This window comes from Suncus etruscus, chromosome 9, assembly GCF_024139225.1.
Source record: "Suncus etruscus isolate mSunEtr1 chromosome 9, mSunEtr1.pri.cur, whole genome shotgun sequence".
NCBI classification, from domain to species: Eukaryota; Metazoa; Chordata; class Mammalia; order Eulipotyphla; family Soricidae; genus Suncus; species Suncus etruscus.
Window position 1 is genome coordinate 25,677,585 of NC_064856.1, and position 19,296 is coordinate 25,696,880.

At 50.1% G+C, this 19,296-nt stretch overlaps 1 protein-coding gene across 1 annotated transcript in view; it reads right to left on the reverse strand.

Moving 5' to 3' along the window:
- The window catches only part of RIMS4 (regulating synaptic membrane exocytosis 4), a 77,369-nt gene extending 62,820 nt beyond the window's left edge, over positions 1-14,549 (reverse strand). The window contains exon 1 of the mRNA XM_049779342.1: positions 14,422-14,549. Within this exon, the coding sequence (XP_049635299.1) occupies positions 14,422-14,518 (97 nt within the window). The 5' untranslated portion in view covers positions 14,519-14,549. The remainder of the gene's footprint in view (positions 1-14,421) is intronic.
- Between the last annotated feature and the right edge of the window lie 4,747 nt (positions 14,550-19,296).

Here is a 19,296-nt window from a genome sequence, read left to right on the forward strand (position 1 = left end):
AGATGAGTGATGTTTCTCAAGACATTTGCTGAAGAACTAATTAATTCCCATTACAGGCCCCAATTAGTGACACATCCGCCCGCCCACTCCCAGGGGGACTCCGGGCCGCATTTCCCAGGGACACTGAGTGCTGGAAAGGCTGGCTGAGCACTGCAATCTCAGTGCCAAGTGAGCCCAGGGTAGATGCCCCATCCAAACTGAGAGAAGCAACACACTGAGCTGAGCAGAGCATACAGGAGCATCAGTTCTATTCTGGGCTTGACTGGGTACCTGCTGAGCAGCTGTGAATACACACAACCTAGCTCTGGTTTTGAGTGAAGATGTGTAGTTGACCTCAGAGAGATTCCTGGCTTGAAGGCTCCAAACCTGCTCTGTGTGTGTACTAGCTAATATAGCACAGGCAAATGCCTACTCACTCACTCCTGACTACAGCTTCAGGCCATTATGATCAGCCCAAACAGTTGAAGACACTGAGGGTTGGAGAGGCTAAGGAACCTGTTCAGGGTCTCACAGCCAAGAAGTGGCAAAAGCAGGACACTAGCCCAGGCCACCTGACTGCAGAGCACATCTGGTGCCTGCCCTAGGCTGTGGATACAATCTGGCACACTAAAACCTGCAGGGCACTAGCAGGGCACTGCCACCATCAGTGCTTCATGAGAATTTGATACTAGAGGGCTGAAGAGACAATCAAAGGATTGGAGCACAAGCCTGGCAGATGTGAGGCCCCCACTCCAATTCCTGGCAATGTACGAACCCTGAATATCAGGGGTGGGGCCCCAGTACCAAACCATCAGTCTACTTACTTCTGGGAGGGATCCAAGGCCTGAGACCTCCCCTTTCCCAAAAAATAATTTGATAACTGGTAAAGAGAGAAAACAGTAGCCCTAAAGTCTTTGGTGGGGATTTGCATAAATGAAAGTGGGCAGCTGTAGAGGAGGGAGCAGGACATTTCCTGGGAATCCTGAGGGGCAGGTAGCTGTTTGTTGCCTTTAACCACACAACTTGTTATTGTCAGTTTATCCATTTGGGGGGGGGGGGGTCACACCTGGCAGCGCTCAGGGGTACTACTGGCTTTATGCTCAGAAATCGCTCCTGGCAGGCTCGGGGACCATGTGGGATGCCTGGATTCAAACTACCGTCCTTCTGCATGCAAGTCAAATGCCCTACCTTCATGCCATTTCTCCAACCCAGTTTATCAAATTTATCATTGGTACCTGCAGCAGAAATCCTGCTTGTCTCTGGGAGGAACCTGGAACTAGAGGGGTGTGTGTGTGTGTGTGTGTGTGTGTGTGTGTGTGTGTGTGTGTGTGTGTGTGTGTGTGTGTGTGTGTGTGTGTGTGTATAAGAAGTCAGAGAGGAGGAACCTGGGGTGTGTGTGTGTGTGTGTGTGTGTGTGTGTGTGTGTGTGTGTGTGTGTGTGTGTATAAGAAGTCAGAGAGGAGGAACCTGGAACTAGGAGTGTGTGTGTGTGTGCCTGCCTGCCTGTCTGCCTGTGTGTGTGTGTGTGTGTGTGTGTGTGTAGGCCTGCCTGCCTGTCTGCTTGTGTGTGTGTGTGTGTGTGTGTACAAGAAGAGTCAGAGAGGAGGAACCTGGAACTAGGGGTGTGTGTGTGTGTGTGTGCCTGCCTGCCTGCCTGCCTGCCTGCCTGCCTGTCTGCCTGTGTGTGTGTGTGTGTATCTCTGCCTGCATGTCTGCCTGTCTGCCTGTCTGTCAGTCTGTGCTTGTGCATACACATGATTTAAACATGAGCTGCCTGAAACTACGGTGTGTATGTGTCTGTATGTACATATGTGTGCTTGTGCATACACATGATTTAAACATGTGCTGTAGGCCAAGAAGATAAGTAAGGTGAAGGGCACACAAGAAGCACAGGTGAGTGGTGACTATGGGACTGGGCTAGGGCTCCAGCACTCCATCTCCAACACCATTGTATATACCCCCTATTAGAATGTTGTGCTACTGCATATATTAACTAATCCAAATAATACTCTTTTATGTTTTGTTTTTTTGGGCTTTTTTTGTTTTGTTTTTTGTTTTTGTTTTTGGACCACACCCGGTGATGCTCAGGGGTTACTCCTGGCTATGCGCTCAGGAGTCGCTCCTGGCTTGGGGGACCATATGGGACACCGGGGGATCAAACCATGGTCGCTAGGCTAGTGCTGGCAAAGCAGACACCTTACCTCTAGCGCCACCACGCCGGCCCCTGTTTTGTTTTGTTGTTGAAGAACACCCAGCGACGGTCTGGGTTATTCCTGACTCTACAACTGAGGATTTACTCCTGGTAGTGCTTGAGGGACCACATGGATTGCTCAAGGACCAACTTAACGGTGTGCAAGACCTACCCACTGTACTATTGTCTCAGTATTAAATATTATTCTCTTAAATATTAGTCAAGTTAGGGCAGAAGAGATACCATGGAGGTAGGGCATTTGCCTTGCATGCAGAAAGACGGTGGTTCAAATCCTGGCATCCCATAGCCTGCCAGGAGCGATTTCTGAGTATAGAGCCAGGAATAACCCCTGAGTGCTGCCAAATGTGACGTGACCCAAAAACTGATATATACATATATATAATATATTGGTCAAGGACTAAAGTGATGGTAAACAGATAGAGAGCTAGCTTTGCATGTGGCTGACTGAGGTTCAATCCCCCATAATACATATAGTTCCTTGAAAACACTAGATGTGATCCCTGATCGAAGAGCCAGGATTAAGCCCTGAGCACAGCCAGATGTGGCCTCAAAACCAAAAACCAACAATGACAAAAAAAAAAAAAGTCAAGAATTAATTAGCGGGGGCCCGGAGAGATAGCACAGTGGCGTTTGCCTTGCAAGCAGCTGATCCAGGACCAAAGGTGGTTGGTTCAAATCCCGGTGTTCCATATGGTCCCCCGTGCCTGCCAGGAGCTATTTCTGAGCAGACAGCCAGGAGTAACCCCTGAGCAACGCTGGGTGTGGCCCAAAAACCAAAAAAAAAAAAAAAAAAAAAATTAATTAGCGGGGCTGGAGAGATAGCATGGAGGTAAGGTGTTTGCCTTTCATGCAGGAGGTCATCGGTTCGAATCCCGGCGTCCCATATGGTCCCCCGTGCCTGCCAGGAGCAATTTCTGAGCATGGAGCCAGGAATAACCCCTGAGCACTGCCGGGTGTGACCCAAAAAAACCACAAAAAAAAAGAAAGAAAGAAAGAAAGAAAGAAAGAAAGAAAGAAAGAAAGAAAGAAAGAAAGAAAGAAAGAAAGAAAGAAAGAAAGAAAGAAAGAAAGAAAGAAAGAAAGAAAGAAAGAAAGAAAGAAAGAAAGAAAGAAAGAAAGAAAGAAAGAAAGAAAGAAAGAAAGAAAAAGAGAATTAATTAGCAAAAACCTCTCTGGCTGGCAGGGAGGTCTGAAGATGAAACCTGAATGAATGTGGAAGAAGTGCCATGCATCCTCTCATTCCTTAGAAAGCCTGGTTGTCTCTGAGGAATAGCTAACCAAACCTCACTGTAGTGATGGGCATCTGTGTGGTGGTCAGTCACTGAAACTCAGCAGCTACAAAAAGCTGTGTCCTGACCTCTAACCCCAAGCACACACCAGCAACCAACCCAGAACCCAGGACTGGGCTGGAAGCTCCCACCATTCCCCACGACAGGAAAGCAGCCCCTTTGTCTTCTGAACATGTGGCAGAAATGGCTCCACCCCAGTCCACACAGGGTAGGAGTGATTCACTCCACTTTGCAAAAGGCTAGGTAAAGGCACCCCGTGGTCACAAGAGAGTCAAGAGCCAGCCAGGATATAGTTTGGAGTCTTTGCAATGCCCAGGTCTGTGCTCTACTGCTGCCTCACCTACTCTATTTGAATGGAGGGCAAGTCCCACCTGGATTTGTCTTCAGATGCTTGGTTGTCTGGGACCAGATGGAAACTGTAGCAAGTCCTGACGTTCACCAAACTGCCTCCCATCTGATCTAGATTATCCCCCAGAAAATCACCAGCTACGGTGACAACACGGACTCCACACGGTTCCTCTGGTAGCATTTCCCAACATCCTGCCCCTTTACATGGACGGTTCCTTTGATTTCCTTCTTCCCAGCTGAGGCTTGTCCTCAAATGAACCTCCTGGCTTTAACATAGCCTTGCCTTTCCCAGTGCAGGAGAGGGACCTGTTTCCTCAGAAGAGAGATAAACCCAAACCCCCAAATCCTCAGAGCTGTTTGTGTCCAAGATTCCCAAAAAAGGACATGGCTGTGGCATTGGTCATGCTACTTCATTTGTCATTAGGACAGATGATGTCCTAAAGGACTGATGGGGTCCTGTGTCTTAAACACAGTGAGAGCAGGGTAGTGGTTCATTGAATCAGAGACCAATTTTCAGAATGACAGAAGCAAGAATACCCTGAAGACATTGCTACCCCAGGTCCCAGCACCTAAGACACTGGTAGTCAGGAAACAGCCCATATGCAGAACTCTCCGTTCTCTCCAGAATCTTTCTCTAACCCAATGGTTCCCAAGGTAGGCCTAGTCCCTGGGCCAGGAGTACTAATACCAGTATTGCTGGCAGTCTACTAGCCACTTGATTTCCAGGTAACCCAGCAAACTAGATGAAAAGCTCCAGCAATCTGGGTCTTAACAATCGCATTGATGATTCTGACCCACTGAATCCCACAGTAAATAATGGACCAGAATTTCAGTGGTGGAAAACATGCTTTGCATGAAGCCCTGGATTTGATTTCTGGCACCACAAAAGAAATAATTTAAATAGGGGCTGGAGCAATAGCACAGCAGGTATAAAGTGCTTGTCTTGCATGTATCCAACCCAGGTTTGATCCTGAGCATCTACATAGCTGCCCAAGCCTGCCAGAAGTGCAGAGCCAGGAGTAAGTCCTGAGCACCACTTAGCTGACAAACCAACATTAATCAATTAAGGGGCTGGCACGGTGGCACAGGCAGTAGGGCGTTTGTCTTGCATGCACTAACCTAGGACGAACCACAGTTCGATCCCCCATTGTCCCATGTGGTCCCCAAGCCAGGGACAATTTCTGAGCTTATAGCCAGGAGTAACCCCTGAGCGTCACCAGGTGTGGCCCAAAGACAAATAAGCAAACAAAAAATTAAATTATAAAAATAGGCAGCAACAACCACAGCTGTAACAACTATGACCAACTGAGCATCTACCAAATGCCCAGCATTGGATTCACAATCACATTTGATCTTAATCATCTAGGAAACCTTCATAAGTCTGGTCAGGCAGGGATGCCTTGTGCCTTCATTTAACATTTATGTCTAATGCTAAGCTTAAGATGAACTTACAGTGGTTATGTACCAGGCACAGATGAGGAGATAGCCCTAGACAATTGAAGTCACTTGCCTAGGTCACCCCTTCAGGCCCTCTTAGAGTCTTCTCTGGCTCCATTGGCCTGTGATACTAGACACAGGAAGGGGAGATTTGAAGCTGGCAGGTGGACAGACAGGGTGGGCAGCAGGAACACTGGCCTGGCTTCATAGCAGCGTCTAGCTCCCTGAGGAAGGCCACCACATCCCAAGAAAGCTGTGAGTCCAAGAACAAAGAGAGTGAACCAGACTCAAGAATGAGCTGGTATATAAACTTCCTACGGGCATATCATTACATTAAAGCAGCAAAGAAGGACAGGAGAACTGGTCTTTGGTAGGAAGGTCTCTGGTAGGAAACTTGTCACTGGATCAGGATGTGGGGTAAGTTAGGGAAGGGAACACTCAGACAATGGCAGAGAGGGAAAGTGCCTGCCACAGAGGCAGGATGGGGGTGGGAAGGAAACTGAGGACATTGTTGGAGAGTAGTAGACACTCGTGAAGGAAGTGGTGTTGAAACTTGTACACATGAGGGGCCGGTGCAATAGCGCAGCAGTAGGGCATTTGCCTTGCACTCGGCTGACCCATGACAGACCTGGGTTCGATCTCTGGTGTTCTAGATGGTCCCCAAAGCCAGGAGCAATTTCTGAGCGTATAGCCAGGAGTAACCCCTGAGCGTCACCGGGTGTGGTCCCAAAACAAAACAAAAAGTGAAAGAAAAGAAAGAAAGAAAGAAAGAAAGAAAGAAAGAAAGAAAGAAAGAAAGAAAGAAAGAAAGAAAGAAAGAAAGAAAGAAAGAAAGAAAGAAAGAAAGAAAGAAAGAAAGAAAGAAAGAAAGAAAGAAAGAAAGAAAGAGGGGCCGGAGAGATAGCATGGAGGTAAGGCATTTGCCTTTCATGCAGGAGGTCATCGGTTCGAATCCCGGCGCCCCATATGGTCCCCCGTGCCTGCCAGGAGCAATTTCTGAGCCTGGAGCCAGGAATAACCCCTGAGCACTGCCGGGTGTGACCCAAAAACCACAAAAAAAAAAAAAGAAAGAAAGAAAGAAAGAAAGGAGGGAGGGAGGGAGGGAGGGAGGGAGGGAGGGAGGAAGGAAGGAAGGAAGGAAGGAAGGAAGGAAGGAAGGAAGGAAGGAAGGAAGGAAGGAAGGAAGGAAGGAAGGAAGGAAGGAAGGAAGGAAGGAAGGAAGGGAAGGAAGGAAGGAAGAAGGGAAGGAAGGAAGGAAGGAAGGAAGAAAGAAAGAAAGAAAGAAAGAAAGAAAGAAAGAAAGAAAGAAAGAAAGAAAGAAAGAAAGAAAGAAAGAAAGAAAGAAAGAAAGAAAGAAAGAAAGAAAGAAAGAAAGAAAGAAAGAAAGAAACTTGTACACATACAATTCGATCATAAACATTTTTGTAATTTTGTAATTCAATTTAAAAAATTTTAAGAGACCAGGCATCAGACTGATAGCCTGGTAGGCAGGGTGTTTGCCTTGCATGTAGCAAGCTCAGGTTCGATCCCCAGAATCCCATATGGTCCCCCAAGCCTGCCAGAGTGATTTCTGAACACACAGCCAGGAGTAACATCTAAGCATTGCTGGTTATGACACAAAAAAAAAAAAAAAGAAAGAAAAGAAAAAAAAAAAAAGAAGAAGAAAGAAGAAGAAAGACCAGGACCAGGAGACATGAATCTTGATCTCTCAAAACTTTCCAGCTGAGGCCTTTTATCTTCCCTTCTAGAACTCAGCGTCCCTACCTAGTACTCCTTGTCATTATCTACAACAGCATTTCCCAAAATTTCCCCACTTCCAATCTTGTTTCCTTTCTGTCGCCCTCTAGCCCCATATCTCAGGTCTCCCACTGATATCACTTTCACCCCTAGAGGTCCATAGTGGGATCAGATGGCCCTTGATAAGTGCTAATGAGTTGCCTCTTGTTAACTTCTCTGCCTTGGTCTCCACTCTAACTATTGGGCCCATTCCCTGCCCCCAAAACACACAAACTCATTGCTAACCTCTAAGCCTTTCTTTGTGCTTGAATGACTCTTCCTTCTTCCCCCTTCCCCAAGCTCACTCCCATCACTGCCTCAACAGACTTACCATCTTGGGTAGCTGGCCTGAATATCTCGCTTCAAGCCATCTCTTTTCCCATCCCCCTGCTTTTATTTCATGCCACCAAACACAATCTGAAATCATTTCTCAACTGTTTACCTGTTTACAAGCAGTCTTCTGCACCCCTGTGAGTAAAACCCACATCTACCTCATTCCCCTGCATATCCCCAGCCCCTAAAGCTGCTGAGTAAATACTTGTTGTTAAATAAATGTTGAATAAATCAACACCAAAGAAGAAAACCCACGAGTTCGAGTTCGGAGTCTTGGATCTCTAACATGTGACTGCAGGACAAGTAGCTGGGCCTTTCTGGTCCTAATCCCATCCCTGCCTATACGGAGTGTGGATGAGACACTCTCCAAGAGTCCTTCCAAGGCCTCCTGGAACCTGCCCAGTTGGTCCAGCCAGAAGAGGCAGCTGGTTAGGGTCCTTGCAGTAGCTGTCCTCTCCCCTCCTCCACCCATGTCCCTGCCCAGCCATACAGCCATCGCACCCACTCCCCTGTCGCAGAAACTGTTAATGAAGTGCGCACTGCTAAATGCAGTTACAATTACGGGGGCTAAGAATAAGGCGCTGACATCAGTTTCCGAGTGAATCAGAAGGGGAGGGGGATGGCGCTCCAGAGCTTGTGGTGGAAATAGCACGGCGTTAAATATAATGCCGCACTGGCCTACATCGGGCGAGCGGGAGAGGCAGGTGATGGCTCGGCCCTGGGGCCAGCACCAACACCAACGACTGGAGTCTTCAAGGAGGTCAGGCAGCTGTTGACTGGGACAGTAAGTGGCCAGGCCAAGCCAGACCACACAACAGCTGGCAGTACCACCTGGAGGGGCACTTCCGAAGGCCCCACCCCAGGATGTGGACACAGTCCCTGCCCCACCCTGGGGCTTACATAGCCTTTGCCCACACAGGATCTCCTCCCATGCCTAGGGGCAAAAGTGGTCACACACATCTGCTTGGATGCACAACGGTGTGACCCCAGAAAGTTACTGAAGTCCTCCAAGCCATCCAGCTGTTCCTCATCTGCAGAATGGGTGCACTGGCCACAGCAAATGCCCTTCTGGTTGCCATGGGACCCAGTGAGCTCACAGGAAGCGCAGAGCAGAGCCAAGCAAGCCTCTCCATCATTTTATTTTTACAGTCCCGAGAGATGCGCAAGACAAGGATCATTAACCCTTTGGTAACGGGTAAGGGAACTAATGCTCAGGATTTGCTTGAGATTCCAGAGCCAAAGTGGCATCAAATTCAGATACAGTGGGTTAAACTGGGTGTGGGCGACAGAGAAAACTTAAGAAACCCCCAGCACAGTCAGTTCAGCTACCTGGGGAGAGTACTGGAGGCCTACAAAGGTGGGGAGGCACAGAATACAGCAGAGGAAGCACATGCTCCAAGTGCCTTTCTGGCTCTTTGGCAGAGAAGGGGCTATACCTGGCTGTGCTCAGGGCTTACTTCCAGGCAAAGGACCACACACAGTGCTAGGATCAAATCCAGATGCACTAAGTGCAAGGCACTCTACTTTGGCACTGGGTAAGCAGAAAGATGGGTATAAGGCCACTCTCTTCAAAGGAGACAACTCAGATAAATCAAACACAACCATCTGGGGCTCTGGCAGAAGCGAACACCAAGAAGCCACAAGTTTATCACTTGGGGATGGAAAAGTGGGGTCCCTCAAGGGACTGAAAACAGAAGGAAAAAGCTCTAAAAGCAGAGTATAACCACGTGCAACGGGGAAGGAGATATCGTCATGTAACCTATTTTCTCTGAGAAATTCTACAGGAGAAACTGATAACTCGGGATAATCTGATAAAGTTATTTGGGGCTATACACACACACACACACACACACACACACACTATGGGTCTCCACTGGAACTGGGAGAATCATGGGTTAGATTGGCCTTGGGAATTCAAGCTAAAAAAGATGGATCTGGATCAATAGTACAGCAAGTAAGGCATTTGCCTTGCATGCAGCTGACCCAATTTGTTCACCCTCATCCTATATGGTTTCCTGAGCACTGCCAGGAGTGATTCCTGAGTTCAGAAGCAGGAAAACCCTGAGCATTGCCAGGTGTGCCCCCACCCCACAAAAAAGAGCATTGTCCAGCTTCAAGCTTAGAAGGGAGATGCCAGCACTTGATGAGAAAGTGGGGGAGAAGGTCACAGTGACCTGCCTTGGGGATAAGAATGGGAATAGAGGACTCAAACCTCTTTCTCCCTGGCCCTGATCCCAAAGGACCTGTGAAGGCAATCCCCTCCCTTTCGCCATTCACCCAGCTTTAGCAGTGTCCACCACTCTCAGGGCTGAAACACTCTGTTCCCACCATCTCAAGGGGAAGGGGTGGGGGCCAGCAGGATATTTTGTTTTCCAGAAAAAGCTCAGGTCAAATTTCAAGGACAAGAGTTAGCACTTGTGTGGGCATAAAAACTCTGCCAAATGTAGAAAAGTCGGGGGGGGGGGGGGGGAGGGCACAGGGAAGAATCCAGGGGGCTCATACCAGGTGCCTGGGAGTGAGGGAATGGGAGTCCTGATTGCCTGCAGGGAGATCTGTCTGGCACATCGCGGGCACCTGGGGGGGGGGCAGCGCTCAAGTCCCTCAGACAGCCCCTTCCAACACCCCTCAGTGGAAAGGCAACAGGGAAGGGGAGAGGCGTGGGGGTGGGACAAGAACGCAATTATGCCCCTGCTCTGGCCAGGATGGACCTGAGTGGAAGTGAGGGTGGCCACGATGGGCTTTTGAGCCCGAGAATGTGGCCCAAAGGCGGCGGCAGCGGCGAGGAGGAGGACCGGTAGCCGCCGGTGTTGCCATGGCAACTTCCTCCCTGCGCTGGATGGAAGCGTCCTCTGGGCAAATGGGAGCTGGCGGTGCGGGCTTCTCCGCCCTTCTCCGGCGGGCGGCGGGGGAAGGACTGGCCGCCCAAACCTCTTGGTCAGACTAAGGAACAAGGTTTCAGACCCAGATCCTGATGTAAACCCCCACTTGGGCATTTGCCAGCGCTCCTGCACCCCAGTAGTGCACAAGACAGAGCTGGGACCTTAGATCTGATGCCAATAAACTGTTAAGAGCAGGAGATGGGGCTCTAGAATGGGGGCCTCTTGCTTAACATTTAGTTCCCTCCCCCAACCCCTGCCAAATGCCCCTATTTAAACCCCTTCAGGGGAAGGTTCAACTCTCCCTTAATAGCTATATCAATATACTAAAATTAGCTTATAAAAATGATTAAAAGTCAACATTTTGAGAACCAGCTTTCCCCCTCCCCAAACACACTGATCTCTTTAGTTGGGCTCCCAGACAATTCCCAGTGGTAAAAGTCACAGTGAAGGGGTTTTGATTTCGTGCCACTGTACCCCTTACCTAATACCAACAGCACAATAACTAAAAGCACAGACAGGTGGTCAGCTTGTTCAAGGTCCAATCCAAATTCCTGCACTTCCTGAGTGACCTTGAGCTTTCCCTGTAGCTCAGTTTTCTTATCTGAAAATGGGGGCGTGTTAAAGGATGTTAGCTGCATGGGGTTGCTATGCAGAAAAAATTTAGATTTTTTCTAATGAAACTGCCCAGCAAATGGTAGTCATCTTTTAAGTCTTGCCCTGTAGGGCCATACTACTTACTATTAGCTTCCTCACACAAATGAGAACATGCTGGTCAAGTGTCTAGCTCACCACACCCATCTCTCCCCAGGAGGACGCATATGTGCCAAGGCTCCAAAAACATGCCTCTCTAATACTACAACATCTTTGAGAAAAGCAGGCCAAGCAATGGAAGCAAGGAGTCCAGAGTGCCTGCTCAAGGATTCTAGGAATCTGCAGTGGCCACCATGCTGGGCCCCAGGTTAGTCAAAAAGGCTGGGAGCAGCCTTAGTCAAAAAAGCTGAGACACTGCCTATCCAGTGTCTCGGGCTCCTAAGCCTAAGGTAGGAAGGAAACTGCTCTGGCCCATTCAGATCTTGCAATTGATCTTCCTCATCCCATTTCTTAGGAAACTAACTGAATGGTAGCATGTGAGCCATCGAAATGGTTCTGGCTCAGTCTGATAAAAAAAAAGGGGGGGGGCACTGGACAAAAACTGAAAGCCACTATAAAGGTGGGGAGGGGAGCAGGAACAGAGAAGAGTCTGGGGCCCCTCAGAAAGGTCGTTCGGAGCAGGGAATGGCAGGAAGGGAAAGGAAACAAAAGGTAGCAAAGCCACTCTAGCTAGTCCTTCTTACCATGCACTCTGACCAGGATCTGCAAGCTTATTCAAATTGCACTTAGAAATTTATTCGGCATGGAACTACTCAGAAAGAATAAATCCAAAAGGCTTTTTCTAAAGGAGAAAATTAATAACTTTGATACGAACCAGAGAAATAGAACACCCAGCACCAAGACATCGTTCCCTACTTCCAGTTTTTACCAGCCCCTTTCAAAAAGGACAAACACCTAACATCTGAGGTGCCTAAATCAAACTCCTAGCTGGGCGTTTGCACCTTACTTAGGAACCAATTCTGCAGCGAGACTTAGATTTGTGAGAAGTGGGAATGGGGGAGGGATCTCTTTCAAAGGGCAACTGGCTTACTGGAAAGAAAACTGGAAACCTGCTTTTAGTCCGCTCTGTGCCTCTCACTGGGTGACCTTGGAGTACACACAACACATACAAACATTGACAGTTCAAGACTCTGGCATGCACAAACATTCACACTCAGTCACTTGGGTGCAAATCAGTGATTTCTGTGTCTCTTCCAAGGAGAAACATAAGACTATGAACGTCCCTCCCGGGCAAACACATCAGGTGGATCTTGAGTAAAAGCTCGGTTATGACATGAAGTTATTCTTGTGATCTAAGGGAACCAGAGCAAGTCATTGAGCTCCCTGAACCAGACCCTGGCTTGAGGAAACCCTACTGCCTGCCCTGTGCTTCTCTCCCTGAGTCCTTGCTTCTGCCCAACCCACAGAAAACACAAATGGCCTGTTGAACCATCAGAGCAGGGCTAGCTAGAGCAATGTTTCTCTCAGCTGCTGGGGCCTCTCTGGCACAACCCTCCAGCTCCGCCCCTGTGCCAATCTGATTTCTTCCTGCTACCTTGCTCCAGTCACTACTTGGCTGTTAGCAATCCCACCCTGTTCCTTCTCACCTTGCCTTCTCTAAATTAGCATTTGTTATGGGGAGGTGCAAGTCCCTTGTGAGGCCCCTGGATATTTCCAAAAGAACCAGAGGTGAAAATTGCATCAATGGGAGACCACAGCATAAGATTCCTAAGACTAGAGGACCAACAAGCTCAGGAAGAGGAGTCAGTATGGGACAAAGGTTCAGAAATGCTGGCTAGATTACTACATAAGCCCTCAGCAGCTTCTAGAAGGGGGACCGTCTGTTTTAGCACGTGATCCTCTGATTTTATCCTTTATCACACACCCCCAAAAATGTGGTATGGGACCAATATGTGAAGCTTTTTTAAATTGAGCTTAGTTGAAAATCATGTATTGTGGAATACTCATGTATTGTGTGTGTGTGTATGTGTGTGTGTGTGTGTGTGTGTGTATGTGTGTGTGTTAGTGAGTGAGTGAGTGAGTGAGTGAGTGAGTGAGTGAGTGAGTGAGTGAGTGAGTGAAAATAGGAAGGCATTATATGGTGCAATTTGGGGTTAGCCTTGGTGGCTCAATTATTGTTTTCTGTAAAATGACTCTGCAAGAGCAGTTCATCCCACCCCAGATCAGACAGGGGTCTGCCTAGTCATCCACTCAGCCAACAGATCCTTCAGGAGAATCTTCATCCCTCCCAAGCCCTCCCATTGCTCCCTTCCTCCCACTGGATTATCAGCTCAGGGACCTCAGACAAGACACTGTGGTCAGGGACCCAGGTGAACCATAGAACTTGTTGTACAGTAGACAAAATGTTGGGGTGGTGTATACATGTGGTTTCTATGTGTATTGGTACCAGGTCCTCAAAAATGTCCATGAACCATTTTTGCTCCTCTCTTCAAACCCCCTCATCCAAATTCCCACCTTCCCAGGCTCTCCACTTCCAATGCCCCTTAACTCCACCCTCAGGCCACACTGCGCCCTGTGGGCGCTGTCATGTCATTTTACAGGTTAAGAAGGGCATGGTTGGCCCAAGGTCACCTGGAGTGAGTACAGGAGCCCAAGCAAAGACCGATCCTCACTCCTCATTAGGAACTCTTTGGAGGAACTCTCCCCCAAGCCCTCTAGCTACCCCCACCTGTTGGTGGATTTGCTCCCTGAACCCAGATCCGACTGGGATCCGAAAGCCTTCAGGTTCCCTCTGCCGGCTCAAAAGGACCCATAAGCAGCTTCCCCCCACCCCAACCCACTCCACCCCAGTCCCCGCCTATCCCTGCCCATTGGGCTCCAACTACAGATTCAGGTTCGGGAGCTGGGCGACAGTCATTAAGGTCCGAGCCACTGGAAGGTTTTTTACTCCAGGGTCCAGAGAGGGCCCCTGGGTTCATGGGCTCACCGGTGTAGACTTGGCGCCGCCCTGAGCCTCTCTCTCTCCCTTCCTCCTGTATTCAGGAGGAAGGGAGAGAGAGAGGACAGGCGGGCACCTGCCGGGCTGCTTCCTTGGCGCCCCGAATTGTCAAGAGCCCACCCCCGACCCTTTCCAGGGGGAGGATGAGGAAGGAGCTGAGAGCAGCGGAGGCACCCCAAGGCCAAGGGCATAGAGCTGGGGGGCGGGGGGCCTGGGGCTGGCATCCTTTGCCAGCAAGCAGGACAAAGATAAGAGGTCGGGTCTGCACACCTCCTCTAAGAGTGGGGGGCGGCGCCTGAACCCCTGGGGGGCGGCGGCGGCGGGATTGCAGCGGGCTGGATCTGGATCTGGATCGGGGGACCCACCAGGGGCCACCAGGGAGGCTCGGGGGTGCGGGCAGGGTGCAGGCGACCCCGTGGGCCCCCCTGCGGGCCAGGGTGCTCGCAAAATAGCCTGCGCCCGGGGCCCGCGGGGTGCGGCGGGGAGCGCGGCGGGCGCGCACCCAGACGCCGGCGGGGCTGGCCGGGGGGCCGCCGAGCAGGGCGGAGGGGAGGCGGCGCGGGCTCCAGGCTCGCTCACCCGCGTCCTCGTCGTCGAAGGAGTTCATGCAGGGGAAGTAAATGGCGAGCGCCTCGAAGGAGGCGGACAGGCTGAGGCGGCTCTGCGAGCGCTCCATGCCCGCGCCCGCGCCCGGAGTGTCGGCCCCGGCCCCGGCGGCGGCGGCGGCGGCGGGCGGCTTGGGCAGCTTGGCCGCCCCATTCTTGACGCGGAGTACGGCGCGCGGCGTGGTGGCGGCGGCCCGGGGCCAGGCCGGGGCTCCGCGGTGTGGGGTGAGCGGCGCGCGGCTTCCGGCGGTGGCGGGGACCGCGGCGGTGGCGGTGGCGGTGGCGGCGGCGGCGACGTCGGCTGTGGCTGTGGCAGCGGCTGTGGCGGCGCAGCGCACTCTGGCCCGCGGCTCCCCCCAACACCCCGCCGGCCGCGCTGGGCGGGCTCTCAGGCGCCTTTCCAGCCAATGGGAGCCGCCGGCCGCGGTGGGCGGGGTCCCGATAGCCGCCGCAGCCAATGAGAGCCGCCGGGGGTGGGGCGTCGCGCCGGGCTGGCGGGAGGGGGGCCGGGGCCCTCGAGCCTCGCCACTCACCTAGGACAGAGAGGAACGCCGCGCCGCGCCGCGAGACCCCCCCCCTGTCCCGCGCTCACCTCAAACGAGGCAAAACCTTACGTCGAGATCCCCCGCACACGAGCAGGGACACTCACAGCACGCGCCTCTCAGCGCTCTGGTCCCCCGCGCAGAGCCCCCCTCAGATTCCTGCTGGCTCCGGGGTTAGAGGGGGGTACACAGAGACTCGCACCCCTAAGAAGCAATTCCCAAACCCCAGACTTCTTTCTGACGACTCTACAGATACACACACACACACACACACACACACACTCAAAGACCACCCAATGTTCCACCCAGGTAGATACAGCCACAGATCTCCTCAGAGCACACCCAGAGACCCCCGCAGATATTCCCACAGACATACACAGACTCTCATCCAGAGACACACACAACCACATACCCCTTTGTCCACGGGAGGACACCCTCAGACTCCACACAATCCCACAGAGCAGTTCAGATACATACCACACACACACACACACACACACACACACACACACACACACACACACACACACTCAGGAGGCATGCACTTTCCATGGAGACAGATGTGCCCCGAGGAAGTCCCCTCAACTGGATTCACACATATCCTCTTGACACTCTTGGACATACCCAGTCAAGCTCAGAGTGTGTCAAGACAGGCCAGTGGCTACACAGCCCCTCAGCTGGGACACTGCCATACAGATTCCATCAGCTGCCATGGCAGGTACATTCTGATGTGCAGCTCCCTCAGACTCACTCATGAAAGCCAACACACACCTTCCAGACTCCCATAAATTCTCCCCCACCCACCCTTCCACCCACCCACCTACCCCACACAGATCCAAGTAAGATACATTTAAACCCAAGCGGGACAATCAGAGACCTAATCTCACTCAGTCAAGCCTCAGTCATCTCTGAAGGCTCCCACACCCTCTTTATGAGGCAGCCTGGAGAAGGTAGTGGTGAGAGGACTGCTATTTATGTTTTCATTGCTGGCTAAGAAAAAGGACATAGAAACAATACCCATTTATAACTTAACGACTGTAGGTCAGGAGTGAGCACAGATTACATTTGGTTCTTTGCTTTGGGATGATCAGGAGTCATTTCTGGCCCCACTAGATTGTCACAGGATAAACCCAGGAGGACAATCCACTTCCAGGTTCATGCAGGCTGCTGGTGGTATTCCATTCCCTGTGGCTGTAGAGACTGAGTAGGGCTGTAGTGGACTGAGGGTTTTGTTTTCCTTGGGGTCATTCCAATTTTCTTTTTTTTTTTTTTGTTTTTGGGCCACACCCGGTAATGCTCAGGGGTTACTCCTGGCTTGGGGGACCATATGGGACGCCGGGGGATCGAACTGTGGTCCGTCCAAGGCTAGCGCAGGCAAGGCAGGCACCTTACCTCTTGCGCCACCGCCCGGCCCATCATTCCAATTTTCTAGAAGAGTTTGTCTGGTCCTTCACAAGGTCCTGATCTGTCAGGGTTAGTGCAAAGATGTAAAACCTATCTCAACCTTTTCATCTCTGACTTTCCCATGCTTGTTAGTCTGAGCAAGCCTCTGCTTATAAAGAGATCCTGTGGTGAGATGAAGTACACTGGACCATCTCTCCTTCTGTAGGAAAGGACACAGTCCTGGGTAGTGCTTTCTCATTGTATTCAGGCCAGAGAGCGTACTTCCAGGACAAGGTTATCTGACAATTGTGACTGATACTGTAGGTAAAACACTCCATAACTGGCACAGGGAGGTGCCCCTCATCCCTCCCAAGGAACTATACCTAGACCTGGAAAGCAGCTTTGTATGGACATTATGAATCACCCCATTCACCCACACCCTGTCATCCCCATCTTGTTAACTGGTAGCTCCACTGTTTCCCATGGTTCAGGCCCTAAATCTTCTTTCACATGTTTAGTCTACATGTGTCTCTTCTCAGCTCCTCTCAGGCCAGTGTCCCAGAACCTGGGGAGTAGCTGTAGCTCCCCACCCCTTATGCCTTCTCACCACGCCCAAGATCTCTCAGCTCCAGACCAGCCTCTTTGTATTCTCCAAAAGCACTATTCCCTCCACAGAACTGTGTGACTCCCTTTGAAAGAAGCCTATTCTAATGCTTCCTCAGTTCTGCATCCCTGCCCTGTAGAAGCAGTGATCATTTCCAAGATGCCAGCTCCTCATTCCCCTGCTTTAGTTTTCTCATTAGCCCATCCAACCATCTGTCACTGATGTATACATTTTGCATACCCCTATTTTGCTGTGGTCTCACCCTGCCCCCACCCAAAACCTACCAGAGTGCCAGTGAAGGCAGGGTCTCAAGAAACGTTTGTTGATTAGATAAATGCCCCAGCTAGTCCTCTGTCCCATTTCACAGGAGAGACCAGGCTACAGAGGTGAAGAGCTTTGAGGAATCAAAGTCATGATCAGGGGGGAATGACCTTGAAGTCTGGTACCAAGCCTAAACTTCAAAGTTAGTCCACTAGGGCTCTCCATTGGTTCTAAAAACTAATCTGATGGTAGAAAGAGGCTTAAATGGTGAATGAAGAAAGAAGTTCCATTCCAGAAAAGAAAGGATGGGGAATCAGGCACCCACTTATGAGTTTATAACTTTCCAATCCTGTGAAATGAGGATCCAAGGCTAGCCAGATGGTGAGTTGGATAGAACCCCACATTTGTTTGTTTACTTTAGCCTCATTTTAGCAGTGTTAAGGGGCTACTCTGCACTCTGTGCTTGGGGATTTTCCCAGAAATGCTTAGGGAACCATGTAATGCCTGTGTTCGAAACTGGGCCTTGTCAAGTATTGGCTTCCAAATGGATTTAAGTGCCAGCTCTTGTTTTAACTTTATTACCTAAGACTAGAACCTCAGAATTTTCACCCCAAACTGGTATAATTCATACTCACTTTGCCAAGTCCTGGTAACTTAGATTTATGTGCAGTGCCTGGCATATAGCAGATATTTAGTAGAAGAGTTCATGGCATTTAACTCCTGCATGCCTGTTTTGAGAATCCTGTATAGGCTCTAATAACAAGGATAAATAAACAGACCTGATATCTGAGCTCTCTGGTCTTGGAGTCTGGTCCCAGTAAACATTTGACCGCTCACCATTAAACAATATATTCATTATGATAGTTCTAATAGCATGTGTAATAAGTGTCATAAAAGACAATTTGTATCTGCAATATAAGGGAGACTGAGGGGGCATCTCACCCAGTCAAGGGTGGTGTCATTTAAGCTATAAAAAGCCCTACTAGGTACCTAGCACTGTTCTTGTCCCTAAGGATAGATCTGTAAATAGCTTCAATTCACCAGTCCCACATTTACATTTTAAGAATAATCTCAGGAAAGGTGGGATGGATCAGAATATAAAGGATTTCCTTTCTTCTCATCATCTAAGTCCTGATTTGAACCCCAAAACCACCAATTGTTATTGTTTTTGTTTTGTTTTGGTTTGGTTTGGTTTGTTTGGGCCACACACAGTGGTGCTCAGGGGTTACTCCTGGCTCTTGTGCTCAGAAATTGCTCCTGGCTCTCGGGGGACCATATGGGATGCTAGGGATTGAACCTGTGTCCATCCTGGGTCAGCTGCATGCAAGGCAAATGCCCTACCACTGTGCTACCACTCTGGCACCCCACCAACTATTTTTAACCTGAGGAGAGGTGACTACTTCTTTGTTGTTGTTGTTGTTTTGTTTTTGTTTTTTGGGTCACACCCGGAAGCACTCAGGGGTTACTCCTGGCTCTACACTTAAAAATCGCTCCTGGCAGGCTCGGGGACCATACAGGATGCCGGGATTCGAGCCACCGACTTTCTGTATGTGAAGCAAATGCCTTACCTCCATGCTATCTCTCCAGCCCCATGACTACTTCTTAGTACCCATCAAGAGTTCTGGTGTACCTCACTCCACTCCCAAGTATGGCCCTCATGCAACATAGCAACAGTAAGTGAAAAAAGCCATGGGGACAACCAAATTGAGAATGAATGACTTTATGGGAAAGTAAAGGGGAGGAGGTGAAGGAATCAAGGATGTAGGGATTTGAGAAGAGGGGGAGCAAAAGAACAGGGCCTCAGAGAGTTGGAGAGAATAGTCTTGAGCAGAATTAAGAAAACCAGTCTGGATAGGGAATAAAAGCAGGGAAAAAGGCCCAGCCAAACTTTGGGTTTGGGAGAGCTAAGAGCGGTCATGGGGAGATTCCCCCTTTTTACATCTCCCACTAAGCAACAGTATTGAGAAAAGAGCCCCTGCACTTTACATGTGATTTTACATTTAGACACTTCTGCCTAGAGGGGCTGGGAAGTTGCTAGGAATAAGGAGAAAAGCTGAAC